The 24,750-nt window shown below is 39.2% G+C and overlaps 1 protein-coding gene across 2 annotated transcripts in view; it reads right to left on the reverse strand.

Annotated features, from left to right (window-relative positions):
• Positions 1-1,180: 1,180 nt before the first annotated feature.
• LOC122557859 overlaps positions 1,181-24,750 on the reverse strand; it is a 31,996-nt gene continuing 8,426 nt past the window's right edge. The window contains exons 4-14 of one of the 2 annotated variants that reach the window (XM_043705992.1): positions 23,607-23,745; positions 22,694-22,904; positions 20,728-20,869; positions 19,065-19,226; positions 17,927-17,964; positions 16,551-16,589; positions 15,338-15,504; positions 9,747-10,126; positions 8,068-8,167; positions 3,767-3,923; positions 1,181-1,558 (exon numbers count right to left, since the gene is read on the reverse strand). In XM_043705992.1, the coding sequence (XP_043561927.1) occupies positions 1,416-1,558; positions 3,767-3,923; positions 8,068-8,167; positions 9,747-10,126; positions 15,338-15,504; positions 16,551-16,589; positions 17,927-17,964; positions 19,065-19,226; positions 20,728-20,869; positions 22,694-22,904; positions 23,607-23,745 (1,678 nt within the window). In that variant the 3' untranslated portion in view covers positions 1,181-1,415. The remainder of the gene's footprint in view (positions 1,559-3,766; positions 3,924-8,067; positions 8,168-9,746; positions 10,127-15,337; positions 15,505-16,550; positions 16,590-17,926; positions 17,965-19,064; positions 19,227-20,727; positions 20,870-22,693; positions 22,905-23,606; positions 23,746-24,750) is intronic. The other variant, XM_043705993.1, reaches the window with a different exon arrangement.

Below are 24,750 nucleotides of genomic sequence, written 5' to 3' on the forward strand. Positions count from 1 at the left end.
GGAAATGTCAGTTACAGGGGGACATAGGTTCAGGATAAAAGTAGAAAAGTTTAAAGGTAATGTGAGAGGCAGTTTACTTTTTCAAACAGTGTGTGGTAGGTGCCTAGAATACGCTGCCAGAGGAGTTGTAGAAGCAGATACAATAGCAATATGTAAGAGACATTTTGACAGATCTATGAATAGGCAGGGAATAAAAGGATATGGACTGCCTTGAGGTAAAAGGTCTTTAGTTTAGAACAGCATTCTGTTGTTCTAAATAGGCGTGTTGAGCCGAAGGGCCTTTTCTGTGCTGAGCTGTTCTTTATTCTATGTTAGTAGGGAGGACTGCAGATTCAATTGGACTAGGTTTTCTCATCATTTCCATTGCTTAGGTTAATGTCAAGTGGTCTATCTGGTTTAATTTATGTTTTATGCAATAAAGTAATACAGCACCTTTCCCAAAGTTGGCCCTTAATAGCCAAAGAAGTTTTAAAATGTGGGCAAAGTTGGACATGTGTAACTGATTTATTCAGAACAAATTTCCACAATGCAACAGTGCCCAGGTACAATTTTGGTTATTGTTTGTACATTAATCTGGGTGAAAGAACTACTGTCCTTTCACAAGAAACAGTGAGACGGGATTTTCATTGAATGAGTGCAAGCAAGATTTGAGTTCAGAGTTTGGAGCAGCTCAGAGTTGAGTGTCAGGTGCTGGAAAAGCACAGCAGGAGAATTGATGTTTTGAGCATAAACCCATCATCAGGAATGAGGCTTGTTGGCCTGGGGACTGAGAGATAGATGGGAGGGGGTGGGGCTGAGGGAAGTTAGCTGCAGGTGGGGGGTAAGGTGATAAGTCGGAGAGGAGGGTGGAGCGGATAAATAGTAAAGACGATGGACAGGTCAAGAGGGAGGTGCTGATTTGGAGGCTTGGGACTGGGATTAAGGTGGGGGGAGGGGAAATGTGGAAACCGTTGAAATCCACATTAATCCCGTGGAGTTGCAGGGTCCCAAGGTGGAAGATGGAGGCAATCTTCCTCCAGGCGTCAAGTAGTTAGAGTTGGGCGATGGAGGTGGCCCAGGGCCTGCATGTCCTTGGTGGAGTGGAAGCGGGAGTTGGAGTGTCATTTTCTCCTGTTGCAGCTCCGTATGAAACATAGTTTCTCTGTTATTGAACTGTAAATAGATTCAAGCTGCAAAAAGATTAGTGTTGTGAAGATTTACTTTTAGACCCATGCAAAAATTTAAAAATGAGTTCAGACCCTGAAAGTAAAACACAAATCCATTCAAAATCCAAAGTGAGCAAAAGTGATTTTGACATCACCCAGTGTAGGTTATGAGGCCTCTAACTGCCAGTAGAGGGAGTTGTAGGAGGTGAGTACCAATGAACAGATGTCAAAACAGGTACATTCCAGTGCTTCTCTGTTCAGTTTCTTTCATCAAAATGATCTAGTCCGATTGGAACGTCTAGTTACACTCCTGTAATGTAGTCCCACGAATGATCTCTTCAACAAGATGAGAACGACATAGACCACAGTGCCTCCCAATGTTAGGCCAACAGTGATAGCAGCATAATTAGGACCTTTGGTTAAAAAGAAAACAGTAATTAAATTCTATGGTTTTGTGACAGCTATATAGACCAACTATGATATAGGTCAACTAACCCTAATGCTAACACAATCTGCCTTTTTCAGAGGAGCAGAGCCTGTTTCAAAATTAGTAAAATGTGCAAAACAAAATGTACTTTTGAGCTGCCAGAGGAAGTGGTGGACCCTGGTACACTTGCAACATTTAAGAGGCATTTGGGTGGGTATATGAATAGGAAGGGTTTGGAGGGATATGGGCCGGTGCTGGCAGGTGGGACGAGATTGAGTTGGGATATCTGGTTGGACCGAAGGGTCTGTTTCCATGCTGTACATCTCTATGATTCTAAATGGAAGTACATTTGGAAAGAAAACTGACTGTAGTTGTCACAGGATGTGAATTTAGGGATTCAAACTAGGTTCCTTCTCTTCTCCCTGTCTCATCCCCCATTGTGGATTTGGAAAATGTGTCATTTCTAAATGTGAAATCCAGACACTTAACTATAAGTAGGAGTTTGCATATTTGCAGAAATTCAAATTCCGTAAACTCAACAAATTGGTATGACATCTTCATATCACACAGCCACATATTTGACCTACATGAAAATGAAAATGCCAAGTTGGTGAAAGTACTATACCCATTAGACATTTGTTGGAATTGTCCAAAGTCATTTTACTTATAACTTTGGTGGAAAGGCATTCCCATCATCCTGGAATCAAATTTGAAGCATAATACGTTAATAACTATTGTCACTCTTCACATATGAAGTTGTAAAAAGTTTATTTTTAATCCTTTATTTCCCCTTTCACTTATGGTCTTAGTAATGATGCACATTTGTGTCACCTTTGGGTCAAATGCAACACAAACCGTCTCTCTGAAGCTCAGACAGTTGCCATGGAGATGAATTGATTTAGTATTGAGGGAAGGCGGCTTTGGTTTTCCTAATACCTTGTTGAGGAAAATGTATACTCATCTAGTCTGATAATTTAACAAAAGTGGTGGAATCAGGGGAGTTGATGGTAGAGATGTAGAGTTGGGTGTCATCTGCATACACGTGAAAGTACATGCTGTACTTTTGGTTGATACTGCTAAGGTAATTAATTAACGAATGAACGATCTGAGTAGATCCTTGAAGGACCAGTGTGGTAGCGTGTGAATGGGAAGAAATGCAATTTGCAAATCAAACTCTCATTATGATTCACTAGATAAGAATGGAACTACGTGAGGGCATTCCTAACCAGATGGATGAGAAAAGCAGGAGACTGGTGTGGCCATCTGTGTCAAAGGGTGTGGACAGATTAAGGACAAGAAATGCTCATTTATCTTTATCATAGTCACATGGAATGTCATTTATATACAGTACTTAGGTTTGATAAATTTGTCAATTTACATATCAAGTAACACTCAGCCACTGCCTAACAACTCACTCAATTTGTAGGTCAGCTGTTTTAGCTCAGATGCTGAATATAAAAAGGCTATATCCAATGTCATCAAAAATTTATTTTTCTCTGAAGTACTTCTCCTTTTGTTTTGAAGTGAATCATCATACTGGACAGATGTGTATAAAATAGCCAAACTCAATCTGTGCCATCCAGCACCAGACTTGAGGAAGTTACCGATGTGGACAGTAAGATGTATTCTATAATCAATGTTCTTTAGAAAGAAACTTGGGAAATATTTAGGGCAAGCTGTACCCCAGCCCTTACTGGGAAATGCAATGCAATCCCTGGTAGGGTGCTAACAAGTCGCATGTTTGAAACCTGAAAGAATTAATTGACCTCAGCTAAGATGACTACTTTAGCTAATTACATATAAAGACCCAACACTTTAACTCTACATCTCTTTTTGCGAACATTATCTAATCTACTAGCATTTCCAGCATATTTCTGTTTTTATTTCAGGTATGGTAGGTATGTTACAGCGGGTCTTAGTCCTTCTGATTCTATATTGATATGCAGAACTCCATCGGAATTGAACATGAGTGTGTCAGGTATGTAGCTGACAGGATACAGGCCAGCAGTGTATATGGCTATATGCATAACTGACTTGTATTTGCCATCAGGGCTTGTGTGTGAATAATAACCAAATCAGCAGGCTGAGTGCCTGAGGGAATGTACTTCAGTAAGGAGTTATCGTTGCTAAGAAGAGGCAATTAAAATTTGCTGCAGCGTGGGAAGCAACTGATTCTAAAGACTTTAATTCTCACCAGAGTCACTCTCCTTTTGGATGCAAATGGGTCCTGCACTGACTTGCTGCATGCCCGACTGTTCCATTTGTGAACTATTGTCAGAACCACATCCCAAGGCACATGGTGTGGAATTATATGCATTGGTGCATAACTGGACGTTGCAAGTAACAAACACCTAGAGGAAAAACAGACTGATTATATTTAGCATGTTGGCAATGCGTCAGTGAGAATCTTAAGAACAGGAATTGTAGCTAGTTACTTTATCTGGTTGAACAAATCCCTGATGTTCCATCGTGTGACCAGCCACCTCTGACTCTTCATTCACCCAAATAACCTTTCTTCCATAGTTTAATATTTTTATAAAATAGTCAAAGATCTTTTTCAAAATAAAACATTGTTTTAATGCTCTGATTTTGTTTTTAACCTCACTGTTCACAGACAAGAGGATTGGTATCATTATCATGGATCAGGAATTATTAATGGAGTTTGGGGATGGGAATACAGCATGATTTTATTGGACTATCTCTCTCATGCAGCACCTCAGAAGAATTGACAATATCGGTGTCTTATCCATTTGCTCCTAGACTACCCAGTACTTTAAATTTTCTCCTTTGAGCTTCAGCTCTACTAACAACAGTATTCAGCCTTAAAATGTTGTGGGTGAGCTAGGTCTTTCAAAACAAATGGTCTTCAACTAATTCATCTGTTGATACATTCATCTTTCAAAACAGGTTAACCTATTTACAGAGACAATTCGACTGTCAGTTTTTAACTCCGGCTGGCTAAAATAAGAGGCTTTGGAGCTAATTTGAGACATCAGAGGCAGCTAATTTGGATTTATCTTTCACCTCAAAGTAGTATGTTTAAAGGTCCTTTGGAAGAACAAAGGCAAAAACAAATTAAGACAGGCCTTCTTCTTACAAACCAAACAACTTTGTATCAACGTGGTCTATAATTTTTAATGTTAATATCATACCATAGCATATCCAATCACAACGGCCTGCAATTTATAAGGCCATAGATCATAGGAAGCTTTTTTTATTCACTCATGAGACGTGGACATGGCTAGCTGGGTCAGATTTAATGCCCACTCACTAGTTGAGAAGATGGTCGTGAGCTGCTATCTTAACCGCTGCAGTCCATGTGCTATAGGTAGATGCACAATGCTTTTAGGAAATAAATTCCAAGATTTTGACCCAGTGACAATGAAGGAATGGTGATATATTTCCAAGTCTTGAGGGTAACTGGCTTGGAGGGAAATTTGAAGATGGGGGTATTCGCGTGTATCTGGTCATCTTATACTTCTAGATTAAAAAGAGTCTTGGGTTTGGAAGGTGCTGACTAAAATCTTTGGCAAATTGCTGTAAGATTCTGTGGGCCTTGTCAGTGTAGATATTGAGAAGATGTTTCCACTTGTGTTGGACAATCTCAAACCCGGGGCCACATTTACATAAAAAGGAAACACTCGTTTAAAACTGAGACGTGAAGGAATTTCTCCTCCTCGATTAGTGAATGTGTGGAATTCTCTCCCCCAGAAAATTGTTGGTACAAGAACACTGAAAGAGGAGGTAGGTAGATTTTTAAATATTTGGGAGTTAATAGGTACGCTGAGCCAGCCGGAAAGATATGAGGCCTGCGACAGGTCAGCCATGACCTTGTTGAATGAGGGCCCTTTTTCTGTTCCTATTTGTTATGTTCTTATGTACAGCTGTGTGTGAGCACTTTGTAGCCTTACTTATCCAGCCTCCCTTTGTTGGCTTCCTCATAAATTATCTTGAGTGCAAAAAATGCAACAATGTGCGCAGCATCAACAGAACCAAGCACCAGCAGAAAATCCATGTTTTTAAGAAAACCTTCACCGTAATAGACCTTCCATTTATTTGTTACTGCTTTTCAACCCTAAACACCCATTTCATACTTATATCTTTGCTGATTTCTATCTGGCATTTTATTTGGTGTAAAGTCATATCCAGGGTGGACATGTTTGCAAAATAATACTTTACTGCAGTGTGAAACTACAACCTATTTTCTGCTGCTAGTTTTTGGCTTCTATGTGCTAGCACACAACCTGTAGTTGTTAATTCAGGCTACTGTGTCTTTGAAAAGTTGAAAGAAACAACATGTTTTACTTCTGCTTTGAAAAGCATGGAGAAAGTTGAGGCATACGATTCAGACTCTGAGCTTTGAGAACATTCAGAAGAGGACAATTAATCTCCACTTGGAGAGACAAGGTTTGATCAGGAATAGTCAGTATAGCTTTGTCAGAGGGAGGTTATGCCTTACAAATTTGATTGTTTTTTTTAGGTGTCCAGGTGTGCAGATGAGTGTGCAATTGATCCAGTTCATGTAGGTTTCATCAAAACCCCTTGACAAATTCCACCTCGGAAAGTGATAAAGAAGGGATCCAAGGTAACTTGACAAGATGGATCCAAAATTGACTTAATGGTAATGTGGTTGTAGAAAGCGGATTGTATGATTGTCGGGCCAGTGTGCAGTGGCATACCACAGGGATCAATGCCTTATTGATTGTGATTATGTATAAACTATAGAGATGAGAATATGGGGTGGAGGGGGGAATGATAGTTAAGTTTGCAGATGACACAAAGAATGACCAGGTAATGAGGAGAAAGGTCTTGGGTTACAGGAAGATAGGATTGGAATGATTAGATAGGCAGAACAATGGCACAAGGAATTTAATCCTGAAAAGTGTGAAATGATGTACTTTGGAAGAAGTAGCAAAACAAGGGAGTACTCAATGAGTGGCAGGACACTAGGAAGCTCAGAGGAACAGAGAGGTCTTGGGTTGCTTGTCCACAGATCCATGAAGGCGGCAGAACAGGTTCATACGGCAGTAAAAAGGCACATTGGACACTTGCCTTTATCAGTTGAAGCATAGATTATAAGAACAGGGTGGAAGAATACATAAGTTCTATGGGGATCTGACAGTGTTGATGGCAAGAGGCTTTTTGTTCCACAGCTGGAGATTCTAGAACTCAAAGGCATAATCTCATAATGATGAGGGCAGCATGCTGGCTCAGTGGATAGCAGCAGATCCAGGTTCGATTCCAGCTTCGAGTGACTGTGTGTGTGGAATTTGCACATTCTCCCCAATGTCTACAAGGGCTTCCTCCGGCTACTCTAGTTTCCTGTATATGTTAGGTCAATTGGCTTTGCTAAATTGCCCCCAGTATTCAGGAATATGGAGGCTAGATGGATTAGCTATGGGAAATGCAAGGGTACAGGGATAGGGTGGGGGATGCGGGTCCGGTTGGAAACGGTCTGGAGGATGGCCGAATGGCCTGCTTTTACACCATAGGGATTCTATGATTTAGGACTGAGTTGAGGAGAAGTTTCTTCTCCCAAAGGGATTTGAATTTTTGGAATTTTTGATCCCATAGGGCTGTAGCTGTTCCATTACTGAGTATATTGAATACTGAATTAGAAGCATTTTCCGATCCTGAGTGAATCAAAGAATATGGGAATCAGATGAGAATTAATAACTCTTGAGTTGATCTTAAACCTTAAGTGTTACAGCAGACTTGAGGGGATGTTTGGCTTATTCCTCTTTCTTGGCTTCTTCTGAGCTAATGGAAAAATAGTCAGAAAATGAGCCCATTAACTGTAGTTCATACATAGAGTTCTGAAATGAAACAGGATAGCCTGGAACATGGATTTGATAATAATTCATAAGATGACAACTTATTTAGAAATGCATAGCAATCTGTTAATGGATTGCCTGAACAGGAATAGGCTAACTCAGAATTAAATATTGCGTCCTTATGATGATTAAATGTTCAATCTCTCACCAAATTTTTCTTTTATTTATTCATGCGCTGTGGGCCTCACTGACAAGGCCAGCCTCTGTTACCCATTCCGAGCTGTCTTCGAAAAGAGTGATGAGGTCCTTTCAGAAGGCAGTTAAGAATCAGCCACATTGCTGTGGGACTAGGAAGTATATGTAGGCCAGACCAAATAAAGATGAATGATTTCCTTATCTACAGGGTACCAGACGGGTTTTCATAACAACCTACAGTGGTCACCATTAAGCTAGTTTTAAATGACAGACATTTTTTATTGAATTCAAATTTCACTGTCTACCATGGTAAGGTTTGAACCCAAGTCCCCCATATATTGGTCTGTATTACAAACACAATTACATTACTGCTACACCACTGCCTTCCACCAAGATAAGTAATACATTTAGGCACTGAGTCACTAGAACACTTGTTTTAACTTCTAATAAATTTACCTTATTTCCAAAGACTACTATACAATATTTATTTTAACTAAAGGTGAAAAAGTCTTGTTGGTAAGAGCACCTGTGAAGTGTGGTGTGGTAAGGAGGACAGTTTTATGGAGTACACTTTTTCTTTACTATTTCCGGTTTGATGTTCCTCTGTCGTGCTGTTATTTAAGCAGCTGTTACAAACAAAAACAGAAACAGAATGTTAGGCAGGACTAACGTTAATGTGGCTCTGAGTTTTTCATGTTAACCAGATGTCAGTCTAGTGGAATTGAATGCTCCTTTGCCTCTTAGTCAAAAGTTCCCAGCCCACTCCAGGACTGGAAGACATGATTTAAATTGAATCGAGAGAGTGCTGCATTATTAGAGGAGTGATTTGCTGACCGGTCTGTCTGTTCAGGTGGATATTAAAGATCCCTTGGCTAAACCAGAATTCATCCCTCAGCTTCATTCCAATACAATGAATGATATTCCAGACCATAATAATTCACATTATAATTGAATACAATTCTGCTGCTCATCAACCACAGCTGCACACTCATGCGTAGTTTTCAGCTCCTAGATGTGTTCCAAATCCATCCCATTTAGCGTATTGATAATGCACAAAACAAAATGGAGAATAGACTCAATGTGATGACATGACTTTGTCTCCACAAGGACTGTGCAAAGTAACTTCCACCAGCATTATCATGGACATAGGTCCTTCTAGATTTGGCCAGCTTAATGGTTTCACACAGTCTTTTTTGGTGTTGGAAATTTAAGTCTATACTTCTTCAGTATTCAAGATGGAGGCATACTGATTCATCAGCTGAGGAAGGTGGTACTCAGCAAGATTTCTTGTTAGATTTGATGCCATGAGAGGTCACGAAATCCAGAGTCAATGTTGAGGCCTCCTAGAGCCAACTGTATATCACTATAGTATGCATCTCTCACAAGTCTATCCTGTCAATGAGACAGGACATCCCAGATGGTGATGGAGGTATCTGAGACATTGTCTTTCGGATATGATATGGTATCATTATGTCAACCTATTTCTTGACTAGTGTGTGAGAGACCAATCTGACTTTTTGGCATGTTCTCAAATATTGGTGAGGAGGAATTTGCAGAGTTGACATTGCACATTCTGTGCAATTGCTAACCTTTCTGTTTCTTCCAATGATCTTCATTGTGAAAGTGTTAATTTCTTTACTCCTGTTAATGGGTATTCCATGCATTGTTATTTTTTTCAGTTTCCAGTATTTACAGTTCCTTAATCTGCATTTTTGTTTTGAAGAAACTGTCCTCTTTAAAGACAGTTGAAAACATAAGAAAATACTTACCAACAGTCTATCCCACATAGCTAACTTTCTGTGAGTAAATGTTTCTTTGAGAAGAGATTTGGATTATTGAAAGTAAGAGTCAACAAAGACTGGATGGACCAAATGTCATCTTCGGCAAATTCCAGTGGTTGTATAAGTCAGATTGTGCAAGGATCCATGCCAAACATAAATGCTGTAGTTGTTATTATCTACTTAGGTATTTTTAATACATTGGTTATAGTACTATCTGCTGTGTGATACATGGGCAGAAATCACACTGTCAAGTATTTTTGACAGACACTCAAGTGCTGACTTTAACTTTCAACTTCAAACAGGAATAGAGAATTGGAATTCTAATAGAGAACTACTGTGCACAATGGGCTGATGACATACTCCCAGCAGTTTTCTGGCAGACTGAAAGTTCCATCATGAAAATGAAAAAAAAAAGTTGCCTTACCCTTGATGTAAAAGTGTAATTCCTGCTGAAGAGTTATATTCTGACATCTGGCAAGACTCCACATAGAGTGAGAGGGTAGTCACATTGCTCTTGACAATGATGCTTATGTATAAATGGTCCTTTTTGGTAGCATCAAATGGAGTGTGAGCCTTGGCTGATCTCCTGCTGGAGTTGTACTGTTTACTGAACTGAATTTCAAAGCTGTAGTCTCCAAATACCTTCTCTGTAGCAGTCTTCAATAAGTTGGTTTCTTTACTGCCATTATTTAATCGCTGGAATTTACATGTCACTGGGATGGCCACCTTCTCTCTGTCTGCCAAAATTGTATTTCTGCTCCGGCTGATGAGTTTATTTGTGAAGATATAGTGGGATTCATCTTCCTGAGAAGAAGAAACGTGTGACATTTATATGAAGGAAATAGTTCCCAGTTTCAGAAACACCCACATTCATATTGGGACTGGCTTCCCTTAGCTTGTGTGTGATGGAACTCTAAGGTGGGGGCGGAGGGGGAGGGGGGAGGGTGTGGGTGGAGGAGGGAGGGGGGTTATTTCCAGTCACTTTTATTTTCCATAATGTTACATATGATTAAACTAAATACTTTATCGATATCAGGTTTAAACAACAAAACTTAAACAGCAAGATCTATTAACCGGGATTCTTACTCAACACAATTATAGGTTTATTGCTAAAACAAAACTTAGTTATTTATCACATCTTTACTAATTAACATACATAGTCAGTAATGTAAAATTTAAAGGCTTATCCCTGTAAATTTCACAAAACACACCCTCCAGGAAAAATAAAAATATCAGATTTCTCTGTAAAAATTGGCCTCGTGAAAAGTAAAAATGGACTATTCTCCCATTCAAAAGGATAAAGCTCAGGATGTTCCACATTCTGTTGCACTGATGCTCTGGCAGGTGTGGTCAAGTCACTAACCATGCATAATGTGTCTGAAGTCTTGAAGACAGTTTGCTCAGGGAAACCAATCCTGAGATGTTTCTCCAGTCATTGTTTCAAAAGACCCATACAGATTGCACCTTGTATTCAACAAGTGGAATTTATTTTCAGAAACTTCAGTGAGCAACTGGGCAGCTAGTTATTAGGAGGTTTTCCTCGAGCTCAGTTTGATCTTATCTTTCTTTCCTCAAATTGAAATTGTTCTTATCAGGCTTTCTTCCCAATGGACCAGATGAAACAAATATCTCTCCAAACCATTCACTGTACAAAATAACCTCAGCGTGTGTCAACAGCAAAGCAAAGCAGTTATCACCAATCATGTGATTTACAGGAAACTATGCTGAAAACAACTCCACTGTCCACGTAAATGTTCAATGACCCCTTTTTAAAGAAACACACCAGGTATTGCTACAAAGCATTTGGCCCTGGTCCTTCAACATCTAAGCAATACTAAATATTGTAACACTTGCCACAACTTCTTTCTTTGGCCATTAACTTTTTCCTGCTTCTTAGCAACAATCTGAATTTAAAACAGACTGTTGACAACTCTGATGTTACATGTAATCCCATTGTGATGTTCCTAAACACATATCTGCACCATCACTAAAATTGCTTCTTTCCATCCTGGAACATCCTTCAACTCCATCCTTGCTTCACCTCAGAGACTCCAACATACCCCTGGTTGGCCTCTCAAGTTCATTCCTCAGTAAAGATGAAGTAATCCACAACTCTGCTACCCATGTCCTAAACTGCCTTGGACCAATTTACTCATCAATCCTGAGCTCCTGACCTACAGTAACTTTCAGTTAAGCAACACCTCAAGCTTTGAAATTCTCAATCTCATTTTCAAGTACCTGCATGGTTTCACCTCTTCCTATCTCTGTAATCTCCTCCTCCTTTATTACCTTCTGAAATTTCTATATGCCTCCAATTGTCACCTTTTGAGACTCCCAATTTGAATTACTGAGCATTGGCAGCATACTTTCAGCTGCCTTAACCTGAAGCTTTGGAGTTCCCTCTCTTCATCTCAACATTTCTGTTCCTATAAAGTACCTTAGGATGGTCCTGAAATAACTTTACAGAGGCCAGTACCCCATCACCAAGTCATCTTTTATTTACACGTGGAAAGTCCTGGACTCTGATCCAGCTCTCAGACTGAGCAGACCCTCTGACACTCCTGTTTATATCCGTCAGGCAGGGCTCCGTGACTGGACCAGATTACCAGCCCCAATCAGGGAACTCGTTTTATGAGGTCCACCTGGCTGACCTCATTACAATCGCTCCAGTTTCCCCATGATAAAGGTGCTATATAAATACAAGTTGTTGATTTTATAGTAGCCCCCTTTCCCTCCAAATGGAAGCCCAGTGATCTATTGTATAAATTTTGATTCTACTGGTCCATGCAATGCTACAACTCCTCTATCTTTGGCAAACTTCTGCTCTTTATAACTATCTCAATTCTTTGCAATTCCATTGTAACATTTTGTCAGGGTCAATGGCACACTCTGCCTTGGTGGTGCAAGTCTTGGCATGAACCCATTCTGAATATTTAATGACCCTGACCCAGGGAAATAGGTCAGCTTGCATTGTAACAGCTGGAACTCTGACCTGAAGAGGACATCTTGACATAATCAGTCAATATGGACCACACAGCTGAGATTGTCATATCCTCAACTAACGCTCATAGCCATATACTTCCAGCTGGGATGACTGGGCATTGAAGCATACCTGTGACATAGTTATGGCTAAAGTATTGGACAGGCAATCGAGCTGCCCAAACTAACGATCTGAGATATGTATTTAAATTCCATGACAACAAGCAGGGAATTTAAATTCAAGTACAGGTGTGCATCCCTTTATTCGAGCATCCAAAAACCGAAAAGCTCCAAAAACCAAAGGTTTTCATGGAGTGTGCAGCATCAGTCATGTCTGCGTAACATAACGGGGTTTTCTTGGTGGGCGAAGGCTGCACCTACTCGACCCACATGGCAGCGTGGCCCAGCAGTCAGAGACGTCAGTTGTGTATTGTTTTTGCTGTGCTAAATTGTTTAATCTTAGAGTGAAAATGTCAAAAAGAGATGCAGGTACATCTATGGCTAACAATAATATAAAGAAAAGGAAGCATCTGTCATTATCAATAATGCAGAAAGTAGAGTTATTGCAGAAGCTTGATCATGGTGTGGCTGTGCAGCGTCTTACTGAAGAACATGGTGTTGGAATTACCACTGTCTATGTTTGAAGAAACAGAAAGACAAGTTACTGAAGTTTTATGGTGACAGTGATGACCATCAACTAATGAAAAATAGGAAAACACTGCTTAGGGCAAAACATGAAGATCTTAACCGTGTGTTGATGGAGTGGATTAGACAACAACTGCCACTGACTGCCTTGATGGGCATGAGACAAGCTAGAAAATATCATCATAAAGAACTGAACATTAAAGGCCAATGTCAATCTTCATAAGGTTGGTTGGAGAAATTCAAGAAGCGTAATGGTGTGAAATACCTGAAAATCTGTGGCAAAAAGTCTTCTGCTGACCATGAAGCAGCTGAAAATTATGTTGGTGAATTTGCCAAGCTGATATCTGACGAAAGCCTTAGTCCTGAACAAATTTACAATGCTGATGAAACAACTCTCTACTGGCGCTATGTCCCAAAAAAATACATTAGCAACGGTTAATGAGAGAGCACTAGTAGGTTTTAAGGAAGGACAGATTAACTATTCTTGGGTGTGTCAATGCTGTAGGCACACACAAGGTGAAATTGGCAGTGATTGGGAAAAGCAAACATCCGAGTTGTCTTAAAGGTGTACGCAATTTGCCTGTGCATTATTATGCAAACAAGAAAGCAAGGGTAACCCGAAAATTATTTTCAGATTCATTCAGTAAACACTTCGTACCACCGTTACGAGCTCATTACAAACAGGCTGGACTTGAAGAAAAGTGTAAAATTTTATTGTGCCTTGACAACTGCTCCACACATCCCCCTGCCAAACAGCTTGTGAAAAGTAATGTTTTTGGCATTTACTTGCCCCCTAACATAATATATAGCCTTGTGACCAAGGAATTTTACGCTCAACGAAGAGCAAATATAAAGACTATCTTTTAAACTGTATGCTTGCTGCGGTCAACAGAGAGGTAGGAATTCAAGACTTCCTGAAAGAGTTCAGTCTTAACAATCCCATTTATGTAGTTGCTAATGTTTGGAATGATGTTGATAAAGCAACATTAACAAATGCTTGGCACAGATACTGGCCGACAATGATGTTTCTTGTAAATGAACCTGCAGATGAAGAGTTTGAAGGATTTCATGTCGCTGAAGAGAAAAAGATGATTACAAGCCTTGTTATTTACATACAAAATTTATCGAGCAAAAGTGTAAATAAATTACTTGAAGCTGACATCGAAGAAATGCTGAACATTGACAAAGATGTGGCTGTCGTGCATTCCTTGAGAGATGGGAACATTGCTGCAATGGTTTTAAATATGGGCTCCTGTACAGATAAGTGTGAGGATAGTAGTGATATGATGATGATGATGAATTAGTAATCACAGTTGAAGAAGTCCCCATGGACAAGATGGTGAAAATGTGTGATCGGTTAATTGCTGACCTTGAACAACATCCATTTATCAGTGAGCAAGTGATTATGGCAACTTACTCAGTTGAAGAGAGATTGCTTAGACAGAAACCTATGTTAATGAGACAGATGACACTTGAAGAAGCCTTTAAAACCAGTACCTGCCAGAGTGCTGAAGACATGTATGTTTAAGTTTACAGAATGTTTTTATTGGAATGTTTTTTATGGAAATAAAACGTTGTTGAATATTTGTAGTCGATATTTCATGAATTTGAATATATTACTCTATAAATAAGATTTGCGCATTTAAGTTTTCCCAAATGTTTTTCCTGTAATGTTTTTTATAGAAATAAAATGTTGTTGAATATTTATGGTCAATGTATTTCATTTATCAGTACACTACTCTATAAATAAAGTATGGTAGTATTTCTAATCTTTATTCATCCTGCTTAGTGTGAGTATTCATACATTTTTTCTGCAGTACAGTACTTATGTTTGATTACAGGTTGCTATCCTGCACCCTACAGGGGGCGCTACATTAGTTCCGAAAACCACAAAATTCCCATTTCCACAAAGCAGCTGGACCTGAGCATTTCGGATAAAGGGATAAGGACCTTTATTTAAGTAAGTCTGAAAGCAAGGAGAAAAACAGTAAAGCTGATATTGAAACAATCTGACTGTTGTTTAAAAAAAACTCATCTTGTTTACTAATGCCATTTAGGGAAAGAGATCTTTCATGCATATCCAGTTCAACCTATGTGCAACTCCGCAAGTGTGGGGAACCCTTAATTGTCCTCTGAATGGCTTAATAAAACAATCAGTTGTCCAAAGGACAACAAAAATTGACTCATACATCCTATGAATGAATAAAAGAAAATAATCAAGGCCAGGAGCTCTGGGACTGTTTTTCCTTATTTAGCTAAGGGTTTTTTGTTGTTATTGGATGCCTATATTTCATGAGACTATTTGCCTGAGATCAACTAATTTAGTTCAAACCAGATATCGAACCTAGTCTTTCTATCTTTTCAGAGAACAAATGTAGAATTATTACATACCAGTAATTTAGTACCACATCCAGAAAGCGGGATCTTCACCAGGACATGAGTGGTATTACCAGTGATGTTACAAGATGCATCATTGAGCTGCAGGTTACTCTCTGGCAAGTTGGCCACCAAACGTCTTGGGACAGACAGAACCATTGCATTTGTTGAGCACTGGAGATCTATGACAGAGACACAAGTGAGCTTTCCTTTTGTAATATATCAGAGAGGGAAAAAATTTAAAAGGAACCTAAGGGGCAACTGAGAGGAAATGCATTTATGAATGAGCTGCCAGAAGAAATGGTGGAGGCTAGTACAATTACAATATTTAAAAGGCATTTGGATGAGTATTTGAATAGGAAGGGTTTAGAGGGATATGGGCCATGTGCTGGTAAATGGAACTAGATTAGATTAGGATATCTGGTCAGCATTGTTGAGTTGGACTGAAGGGTCTGTTTCCGTGCTGTACACCTCTATGACTCAATGTTATATCATAGATCTAGTAATGTTACTTTGCTGTTTTGTAGAGGATGCTATCACCAATATTAAACTCTAATTTGGACTGCTGCATCATGTTTTATGATCAATATCCTAGTTCTGTGGCATGACAGCGAAGCAGATGAGTGATCTAACTGCTGTAATTCTTTGACTATATCACAACCTTGCAGCATGTTCCTGTCATTGTTCCTTGTGTAATGCAAGTTGTGTTCAGGGTGGTTCTTGTAGAAAGTTTTCAAGTTCACTTTACAAAGCTTAAAACATGGGACATAATGAACTGGTCACAAAGTCCTACTTGCAGAATGTTGATGTCTTTGTGAGAAAAGAAAAAGCAAAGTGGTTTATAAGAAGAATTCTAAGGCTTTGAGAATGTATTGACCCTCATGCTGTCAGCAGGTTCATAATACTTCCTGAGGTAACCAGATTTGTTTGCTTTTCATGACAATGATCACAAAGTTTATGTACCAGGAATAATTCATAAAAAGTCTTAATAATAAAATATTAAATTAAACACTTCATAAGAATGCAAATAAAAACAGCAAATGTGAACACTTCATTCTACCGATGGCATATTTTGTTCTTTGTACACTTGTCTCAGTCCTATAATTTATTTCCATTTAATATCACTGAGGTGACCCAAACCTATTTTGATCAGGATTCCATTTACCTTTATCCATTTTTCCACGAATCTTACTGGAAGGATTTAAAGATTGAATGCAAGAATTCTTACCTGGGCCAACTAGTGATGGTTCATCATGTAAGCCCATGTCTTTAAATAAAGAGAGAAATAAAATTTGATGACTCCATTAGTAAATAGACACAAGGGAAAATAAACAGAACCACACAGGTTGATTGACATTTGCATTCTGACTTTCCACAGTCTTAAATAATCACATATTGCTTCAAAATGTTCTGGGATTGTAACACTATCTATCTGCTTTAGTTAAATACTAATGGAAGCTAGTTGTCCCGTGATCTTACAAGAACAGAGTATAAAAAGATCTTATACACCATTTGCAACCTCATATAGTTTCTTTAATAATATTTCTCTATAGTTTTCTTCTCTTTGAAGTATACCTTGAAGTTTTACAAGTCTAAGTCCAATCTGAAAAGCCATGTCACAGAACTAGGTTTTGTTAGGAAGAGTCAAAAAAACTTGCAGATACTGGAATCTAAAGTAGACAAGCAGGATGCTGGAGGAACACAGCAAGCCAGGCAGCATCAGGAGATGGAGAAATTGATGTTTTGTGTATAATCCTTCTTCAGGAATGAAGGTGGGGGTAGGTGGAGCTGAGTGCCATGAATTTTGCAGAATTTTGTATTTGTTCACAGAGTGTGGGCAGCATTGGCTGGGTCAGGATTTACTCCTGAGCCGTACTTGCAGTGCAGTTAAAAATCAATTACATTGCTATGGGTCTAGAGTCACATGAACATTCAGAGAATCCCTACATTGCAGATATAGGCCATTTGGCCCATTGATTCTGCATCAACCCTCTGAAGAGCATCTCTCCCAGATTCCTCCACCCCCATCCCTATAACCATATTTACCACAGCCAACCCACCTAGCCTACAGGGCAACTTAGCACGGCCAATCCAACCAACGTGCACATCTTTGGACTGTGGGAGGAGACTAGGGCATCCAGCAGAAGCCCAACATGGGGAGAACATACAAACTCCAGGTAGACAGATAGTTACCCAACACTGGAATAGAACCCGGGTCTCTGGTGCTGTGAGGCAGCAGTACTAGCTACTGTGTCACCTGTGTAGGAATGGGTAAGGATGGCAGACTTTCCTTACCTAAAGTATATCAGTAAACCAAATAAATATTTACAACAATTGACAATGGTTACACAGTTGCCATGAAACAAGTCTTTTTTATTTTAATTCCAGACTTTTATGAAATTCAAATTTCACTAACTGCTACACTGGGTTTCAAACTCATGTCCCAATACATTAGTATGTACTACAAATAGCATTAAATAAAGGGAATAAAGAGAGAACTAAATCTGGACCTACTACTTTTCTGACATACCGCACACATAATTAGAGACATTGAATTCCTTCTCATATTGGAATGAAAATGTAAATACTGGGACTGATACTTACTTAGGACAATCCAAATGCACTGTGGTTCTGACTGTAGCCTGAATGAAAGGAAAATGAATAAACAGGAAGGTTTTACTTTGGGAGACAAAGCAAGAACACTGAATTTTACAATTGATTTCTGAAAGATGAAACTTTTCTCCCTATCCCACTAGAACCTCCACAAGGCACTGCATGTCTACAGGAGGAATTGGTACCACAGAGTGAAATTGACAGAACCCTAACAGCCTTTCCTCAATTCCAATTTCAATACTCTCAAATTGAGTCAAAAAACAATGAGTTTGATCTCTAATCCAGGACCGAAGTAAGGATCTAACAAGAGCTAACATTCCAGAGTAGTATTCAGGGAATGCTGCCGAAACTAGATTACCACAGATTCTGCATTCAGGTGGTTTGGATGGACACTGTAGATCAAATGGGCTTAATTTGAGAAAGAACATGGAGACTTCCTGGTGTTCTGCTTGATGTTCTTCATTTAACAAAGGTTACTGTGATTCAGGTGGAATATCAAGCGCTGAAATTTTGACCTTTTTATAGTTTTAGCAAGAAATGAAGCCAATAAGGGGCAATTTGATTTTGCAGAGCATCAATACAAGAGCTACAATATTATGATTATTTTGTTCAGATGTAAGGGAAGATGAGGAATTCCAGCTCAGAAGTAGAAAGGCTAAATTATTAACCAGCATGAGGATACAGAATAAGAAATTCAAAGAGTTGGGGACGATAGAGGATAGTTGGAGGCAGGACAGGAAGAGAATAGTGGGAAGGGGGCTGCAAGAATCTTCACTTTTGTTTTTCTTAGAAGTTATATTTCCATAGCTTTATGACAGAATATTAATTCCTAAATTTAAAATATTCATAATTTTATATATAAAATATCAACTCGCACTAGTTCAAGCAAAAATTCCTTTAACAAAATATTCCTTTGCTTTTCATTAGGGATGCATATATCAATATATTGATTTCAATTAACTCACTATTTTTCAAGTTCATCCTGTTATATTTGCATACCATAATTATATAATTCATGAAATCTTACAGAGTTAAAATGTCTGTATTCATTCAACCCCAGGATGGCGTAAGTCTGAAAATAACTGCTCACTTGTGTCTCAAACAGAAGTAGCTGCAAATGATCCCTTACCCTGTTGAAGTTACTGAGAGAAAGCACACTGCAACTTGCTTTGGACCATCATGAACTCCCACTGACCAAGAAATATTTGTCGACACAGATCGGTCACCGTTAACACTCCAAATATCTGATTTGTGTAATCCATGGGGACCCACTATTGTAAAGCCTGTGATTCTGACAAATAAGTGGAAGAAAAAAGAATTAAGGACTGTCCCTTTGCCCTCACTATTTAAAATTGTCTTCCTTTACAAGCATTATAGACAAAAGTTAATGTATTACAGGTGAGACCTGCTAAATGTTGAGAATAACAGAGCTAATGGCTGGTATATATCAGAACATACAACTCCTTTTAGATTCAGAAGGGAAGGTCATAATAGAATCGCTTTGGTGGATTGAATTTTATTTATTGAAAGGCCTTCCTTTCCTCACTTTTTTTTTTCTGTTCAGCAAGTTATCTTGACCTCTAGTAATGCAAACAGCATGTTATGATACTTCTTTGGATCACTTAGAAATATGACAAACCCAACCATTTAAAAAAAATCATGGCATCCACGATGGTTTAATTGGTAAGTACTTTGTCCACCATGAAATTGTGTCCAGACAATTCCAGTTGCACTCTTGAGGACATGGTGAATTAAATGTCCTCAGTGTCGCATTTGAATTTGAAATGGTTAATTTTGAGGCATGTCATGAGTACCACCCTCTACAATGATGTGGACAGAATAACTTAGGACCTTGAAGAAGTGAGACCTAGGACCTGATCCTCCTTCAAGTCTCTGTAATGGCATCTAACATATCAATGTAACCTGTAGTTAGTGGCTATCATGCAATAAATTATGCCTCATTAACTATAAAATACTCTTCCAGTTATATCAGGAAGAGGTTTACTTCCATTGCACTATATCCGACAGGGCCTGCAGTTTCTACACTTGATGATGGAAGGAACCTTCCTCTTGAGGAACAGATTCTACAATGTAATGAGTTGGCATGCCCATACAACATTAAGCATCTTGGGATAGAAAGGGAAGATGTTGTTTGGAATTTTACTCCAGATCACTATCCAATGGCCAATGCTGTATGCGTGAGTATGGAATGGCAACACCTAGCGCAATCAGTGTCATCATGCCAACCAATCAGCATCCATTTCTCTTGTAGTGTGAATTGCTGAAGTCTTTTGAAAATTATTCTTGCGTTTTTCCTGGTGAGTGAAAAATCCAAAGCTTCAGCAACATGCCTTTTGTTTTCCTACAAGTGGCTGTGTGTTAAAACCTGTGGTACAATGGAGAAAACCTTGAGCCGAGTATGTTCTTTCCCTTGGAGGTGCCATGTTGGAATGCCAATCAAACAGCTGAGGAAACAGACCTTTTTACCCAAAATATCCAGGCAGTTCTGTAATCAGCTTCAAATCCTTGGAATCTTTGATCAAAAAAACTGACAAAATAAAACACTGAATGAAACCACCCAGTGGTCAAGAGAGTTTGGGTGACAGTCCTAGAATTTGGTAACTATTATCCTCCAGTTGTAAAGAGTTCGAAAACTCAATAAAATTGACTATTGTATTCTTCAATACAACTGCTGACTGAAATCAGTGGGTATGTAGTTATAAACTTGAGAAGGTTACACTGTAATTCATATAGACAATGTAATTCATAATATTGACAATGAAAAGAGATACCTTTCATTTAGACTGATGGCACTTATTGTAAAAGTAACTTCACCATAAAGTGAAGCAGGTATTCTTGCTCCATTTGGAGGCGTTGGATGAACAAACATGGGACGGAATATTCCCAATGCACACTGTGATATTGACCTGTCCACTGCAACAATTGAAAACAAGTTACACAAGTGCATACTACATTGTGTCAAATATATTACATATAGTTAAAAATCACACAACACCAGGTAATAGTCCAACAGGTTTAATTGGAAGCACACTAGCTTTCGGAGCAAGAAGGCATCTCCAAATCATATTACATATAAGGTTATTGTTACTCTCATTGTCTCTAACATCACTGAACTTTACTTAGGCTCCTCACACTGTAAAGCTGAGTAGAATCTGAAAATGACAGTGAGCACCATTACTGTAGGAATGTTTAACACTTAGAATCAGAATCCCCACAGTGTGGAAGCAGACCATTCAGCCTATCGAGTCCATACTGACTTTCTAAAGAGCATCTCACCCAGACCCACCCCCTACCCTATCCCCGCAACCCTACATTTCCCATGGTTAATCCATCAAGCCTGCACATCCCTGGACAATGACTAAGGGCAATTTAGCATGGCCAATCCACCTTACCTGCACATCTTTGGATGTAGATGGCTATTTTGGCTATTCTCCCAGAAGTATTTAATCAAAACGAATTAGCACTTGCAGAGATGGGTCTCATTAAGAGCAACTTCCAGCCATCCAATTTGTCATTGCTTGAAACAATGTGCTCCCCTGAGGCAGCACTTCTGGAACTGTTGCAGACATTTCATGGCAGTTTGGGACAGAAATAAAAGTTTTCTGATGTTTGTTTATGAGCACTATTTAAAAATGATACACCGGTGTGTTCGAACAGCAGTGTGTTAGAACACCAAGGCTTTTTTTATTCAGCACTGGAGGCTCTGTGGGAAAAAGTAGGGCACTGGATGTTTGACCTCGGCTAATTATTTCCGAGAAAATAAGGGAAGAGTAGTAGAAGATCAAGGTTAAAGTGTAAAATATAAGCTCTGTATCCCCAAACTGCTACATATCATCCTTTGTTAGTTTGACAGCAGTGGATAGCAAGGTATGTATGTGTCCTATATGTTACCATTTTAAGTTAAGCTGTCCAATTCCATTTGGGAGCTTGATTTAAATGTAAGATGCCCACAGAGAAAGGAAGGCCAGGACTGTAACCTCTACAAGACAAGGTGTTTTTAATAGCCTCCTTGAGGGCCAGAAGGACCTGGAATCCTCTCCTCCAAGGAGCCTTCAACCTCCATAACACTTTCTAAGGTCACTCTCCAGACTCTGCTATGATTGCTGACTTCTCCCTTCCAGCTCTCTTACTCTGTGAGGTCTCCATTACTCGAGTGGTAGTCAACCAGCCTGTGAAGGTGGCCAGCTGCCAAGTAGAAAACAATAAAGTTATAACACGGTCTTACCATTAAATTTAGTTAGATCTCTGTAAACTGGTCGAGCTGAGTTCTTTCTGTTCTACCACACTTGCCTACAAGTTCCCTGCATCCTAAATATTGGGGTGCTCAACTTGCTAACTGTGAAACAACAACAGGAACATTGCAGAAATGTATTAATAATCTTTTCTTCAATGTTAGATTCTGTCTAAAGTTGACAATATTCAAGCTGTTCAAAATAATTTTCAGAATACCACTTCTTCAAAAGAAACACCTAGTGAGCTCACAAATTCCATCAGCAGTCGAATTAGCCAGGATATCATTTAAGGTGACATTATTGACATCTGGAATACTGGGCCAGCAAGAGGAACAGTCAAGCTTGTTGTTCCTGGCTCTTGGGTTGAAGGAGCCGAACGCTGACAAGGTACAGATTGTGATTGGTGCACTCAACCTCCTCGAAGTGTCACTAAGTTTCACACTCGAGTGATGCTACTGGAGTTTCCTTCAGAAGAAGAGGGAAATAAACCACAAGGATTGCTTACCAATGATCACAAATTGCATCGGAATGGAGCTAAAGACTTTAGTGGTTTGATTGAATGATGTGGTTGAAGCCTCTTCAAAAGCAGTGTGCAGGGTTTGTGTGCCATCACTGTGTGTCAGGACAGTGGCTTCTCTTGGATAGTCTTCAATAATCAATTCTAAGCTGTATGTCCCATATGTCCCACGACCATTATAATGAAGGACACAGCTTTCCTGCAAGAATACTTGAGTAAATATTAGCACATCCTCTCTCCTCTTCACATTCTTATTATGTTAGGCTTGCTGTGGTATCTCCTGTTCTAACTTGTACCTTGGATCCCAATTCAATAAATTCATAAGCTTCTTTAAACTTGTCCTCCTTAAACCAAGGTCCTGTCATCTCCAACAATGTAGCATTGCCCTCAGTAGTGGAGCTGAGTGTCAGCCTGATCTTCTGTTGTAGTGGATGAAAGCTTAAGGCAAGACACCTGAGGACTACGTTCTTGTTGTCAGATGTAACAGGATCCCACAGTAAGCTCAGCACACTGAATTGTGAGCATGCAGTCCACGTTTTCTGTCCATTTATTATAATCCACAGAAAACCATGGCTGTGTATGTACTCCTCACATAACACCACTGCTAAGTGACCAGACAGTAGTGTGAGGCAAATATTGTGTTGCAATCTTGATCAGTAATTGCATTTGTTTACTGTTTTACAAAATAATAAATGATTTGTTTGCTTCCAGGTTTGCCAATACATGAGCACATGAAGAAAGTACAGCAAATCAGTCAAGGGAATAAAAACAATTTACAATGATCTGAGTGGCACAGACACATATTCAAATTCCAAACTTAGGCCAGGACTCTTTTTTTAAAAATGAAGCAATCTTATAAAGTCTTTGTTTATACCTGACATTAGAAAGCTGGCTGAACTACCTGGTCTAACATGAAGAATGGCAGCTGGGTACAGTGGGCACATTCATGTCTTGTCCTTTGTCCATAACGACATCTCAGAATATCACCATCCTTCTCATATATGGTAAGGTTATACTTGGCAGTGCAATTCTGAGGCACCCTGTTGAAACAGAGCAAAGAAATAAAAATGAAGTCTTTGGGCAGTAAATTAATCCAATCTGCAGTATACAGAACACCATGGTGATGATAATTCTCTGTAACAGTTCACTTTTTTTTTTAAGTTGAGTGCATCATACCAGTTAACCTCTCTTTATAAGGCATTGCTTCATAAAGTCTCTGAGTCCAGCTGTCTGTGCTTCCTTCTTGTGTCTTAGCAAAAAATAAACTGTAAAGGGATGCAAAGCTATTATCTGGCATCACTCTGCAATGCCCATACTTGGGCAACTTTGTAGAATCAAGTAAAGCTCACTTTACACATCCACAAAAACAAAAGGTCAACTATTTTACAATTGCACTTAAATTTATTGATTCAATTCTGGTTAACTATGCACAATAAGCCAAACACTCGATGTCTGAGTATAACCTTTTGGCCTGATAATCTTTCAAATACCATCTGTCAGTGCACAGCCTTAGCGTTAATTTAAAATGGGTTGCATGGAAACTGTTTGACTTGCATTGATGGAAGGAAAGTTTCCATTGCTTTTTTCTCTGAAGCAGAGTCTGTATTTAACATGATAATGTAAGAAATATGAACAGGAATTCCACAGGTGAAGTGTGACTATACAGTTTTGGCATTCAAACAGCCTTTGACCAAACATGGCAACAAGAAACTCAAATCAAAGTCAATTGTAATCAGGGGGAAAATTCTCTACTTATTGGAGTTCAACCTAGTGCAGAGGAAGGTGGTTGTTGCCGTTTGTGGTTAATTATCTCAATCACAGGACGGTTCTGCTTGAGTCTCTAACACGAGTGAAAGCGAGGACTGCAGATGCTGGAGATCAGAGCTGAAAAATGTGTTGCTGGAAAAGCGCAGCAGGTCAGGCAGCATCAAAGGAGCAGGAGAATTGACGTTTTGGGCATAAGCCCTTCTTCAGGAATGAAGAAGGGCTTATGCCCGAAACGTCGATTCTCCTGCTCCTTTGATGCTGCCTGACCTGCTGCACTT

This window comes from Chiloscyllium plagiosum, chromosome 16, assembly GCF_004010195.1.
Source record: "Chiloscyllium plagiosum isolate BGI_BamShark_2017 chromosome 16, ASM401019v2, whole genome shotgun sequence".
Taxonomy (NCBI): domain Eukaryota; kingdom Metazoa; phylum Chordata; class Chondrichthyes; order Orectolobiformes; family Hemiscylliidae; genus Chiloscyllium; species Chiloscyllium plagiosum.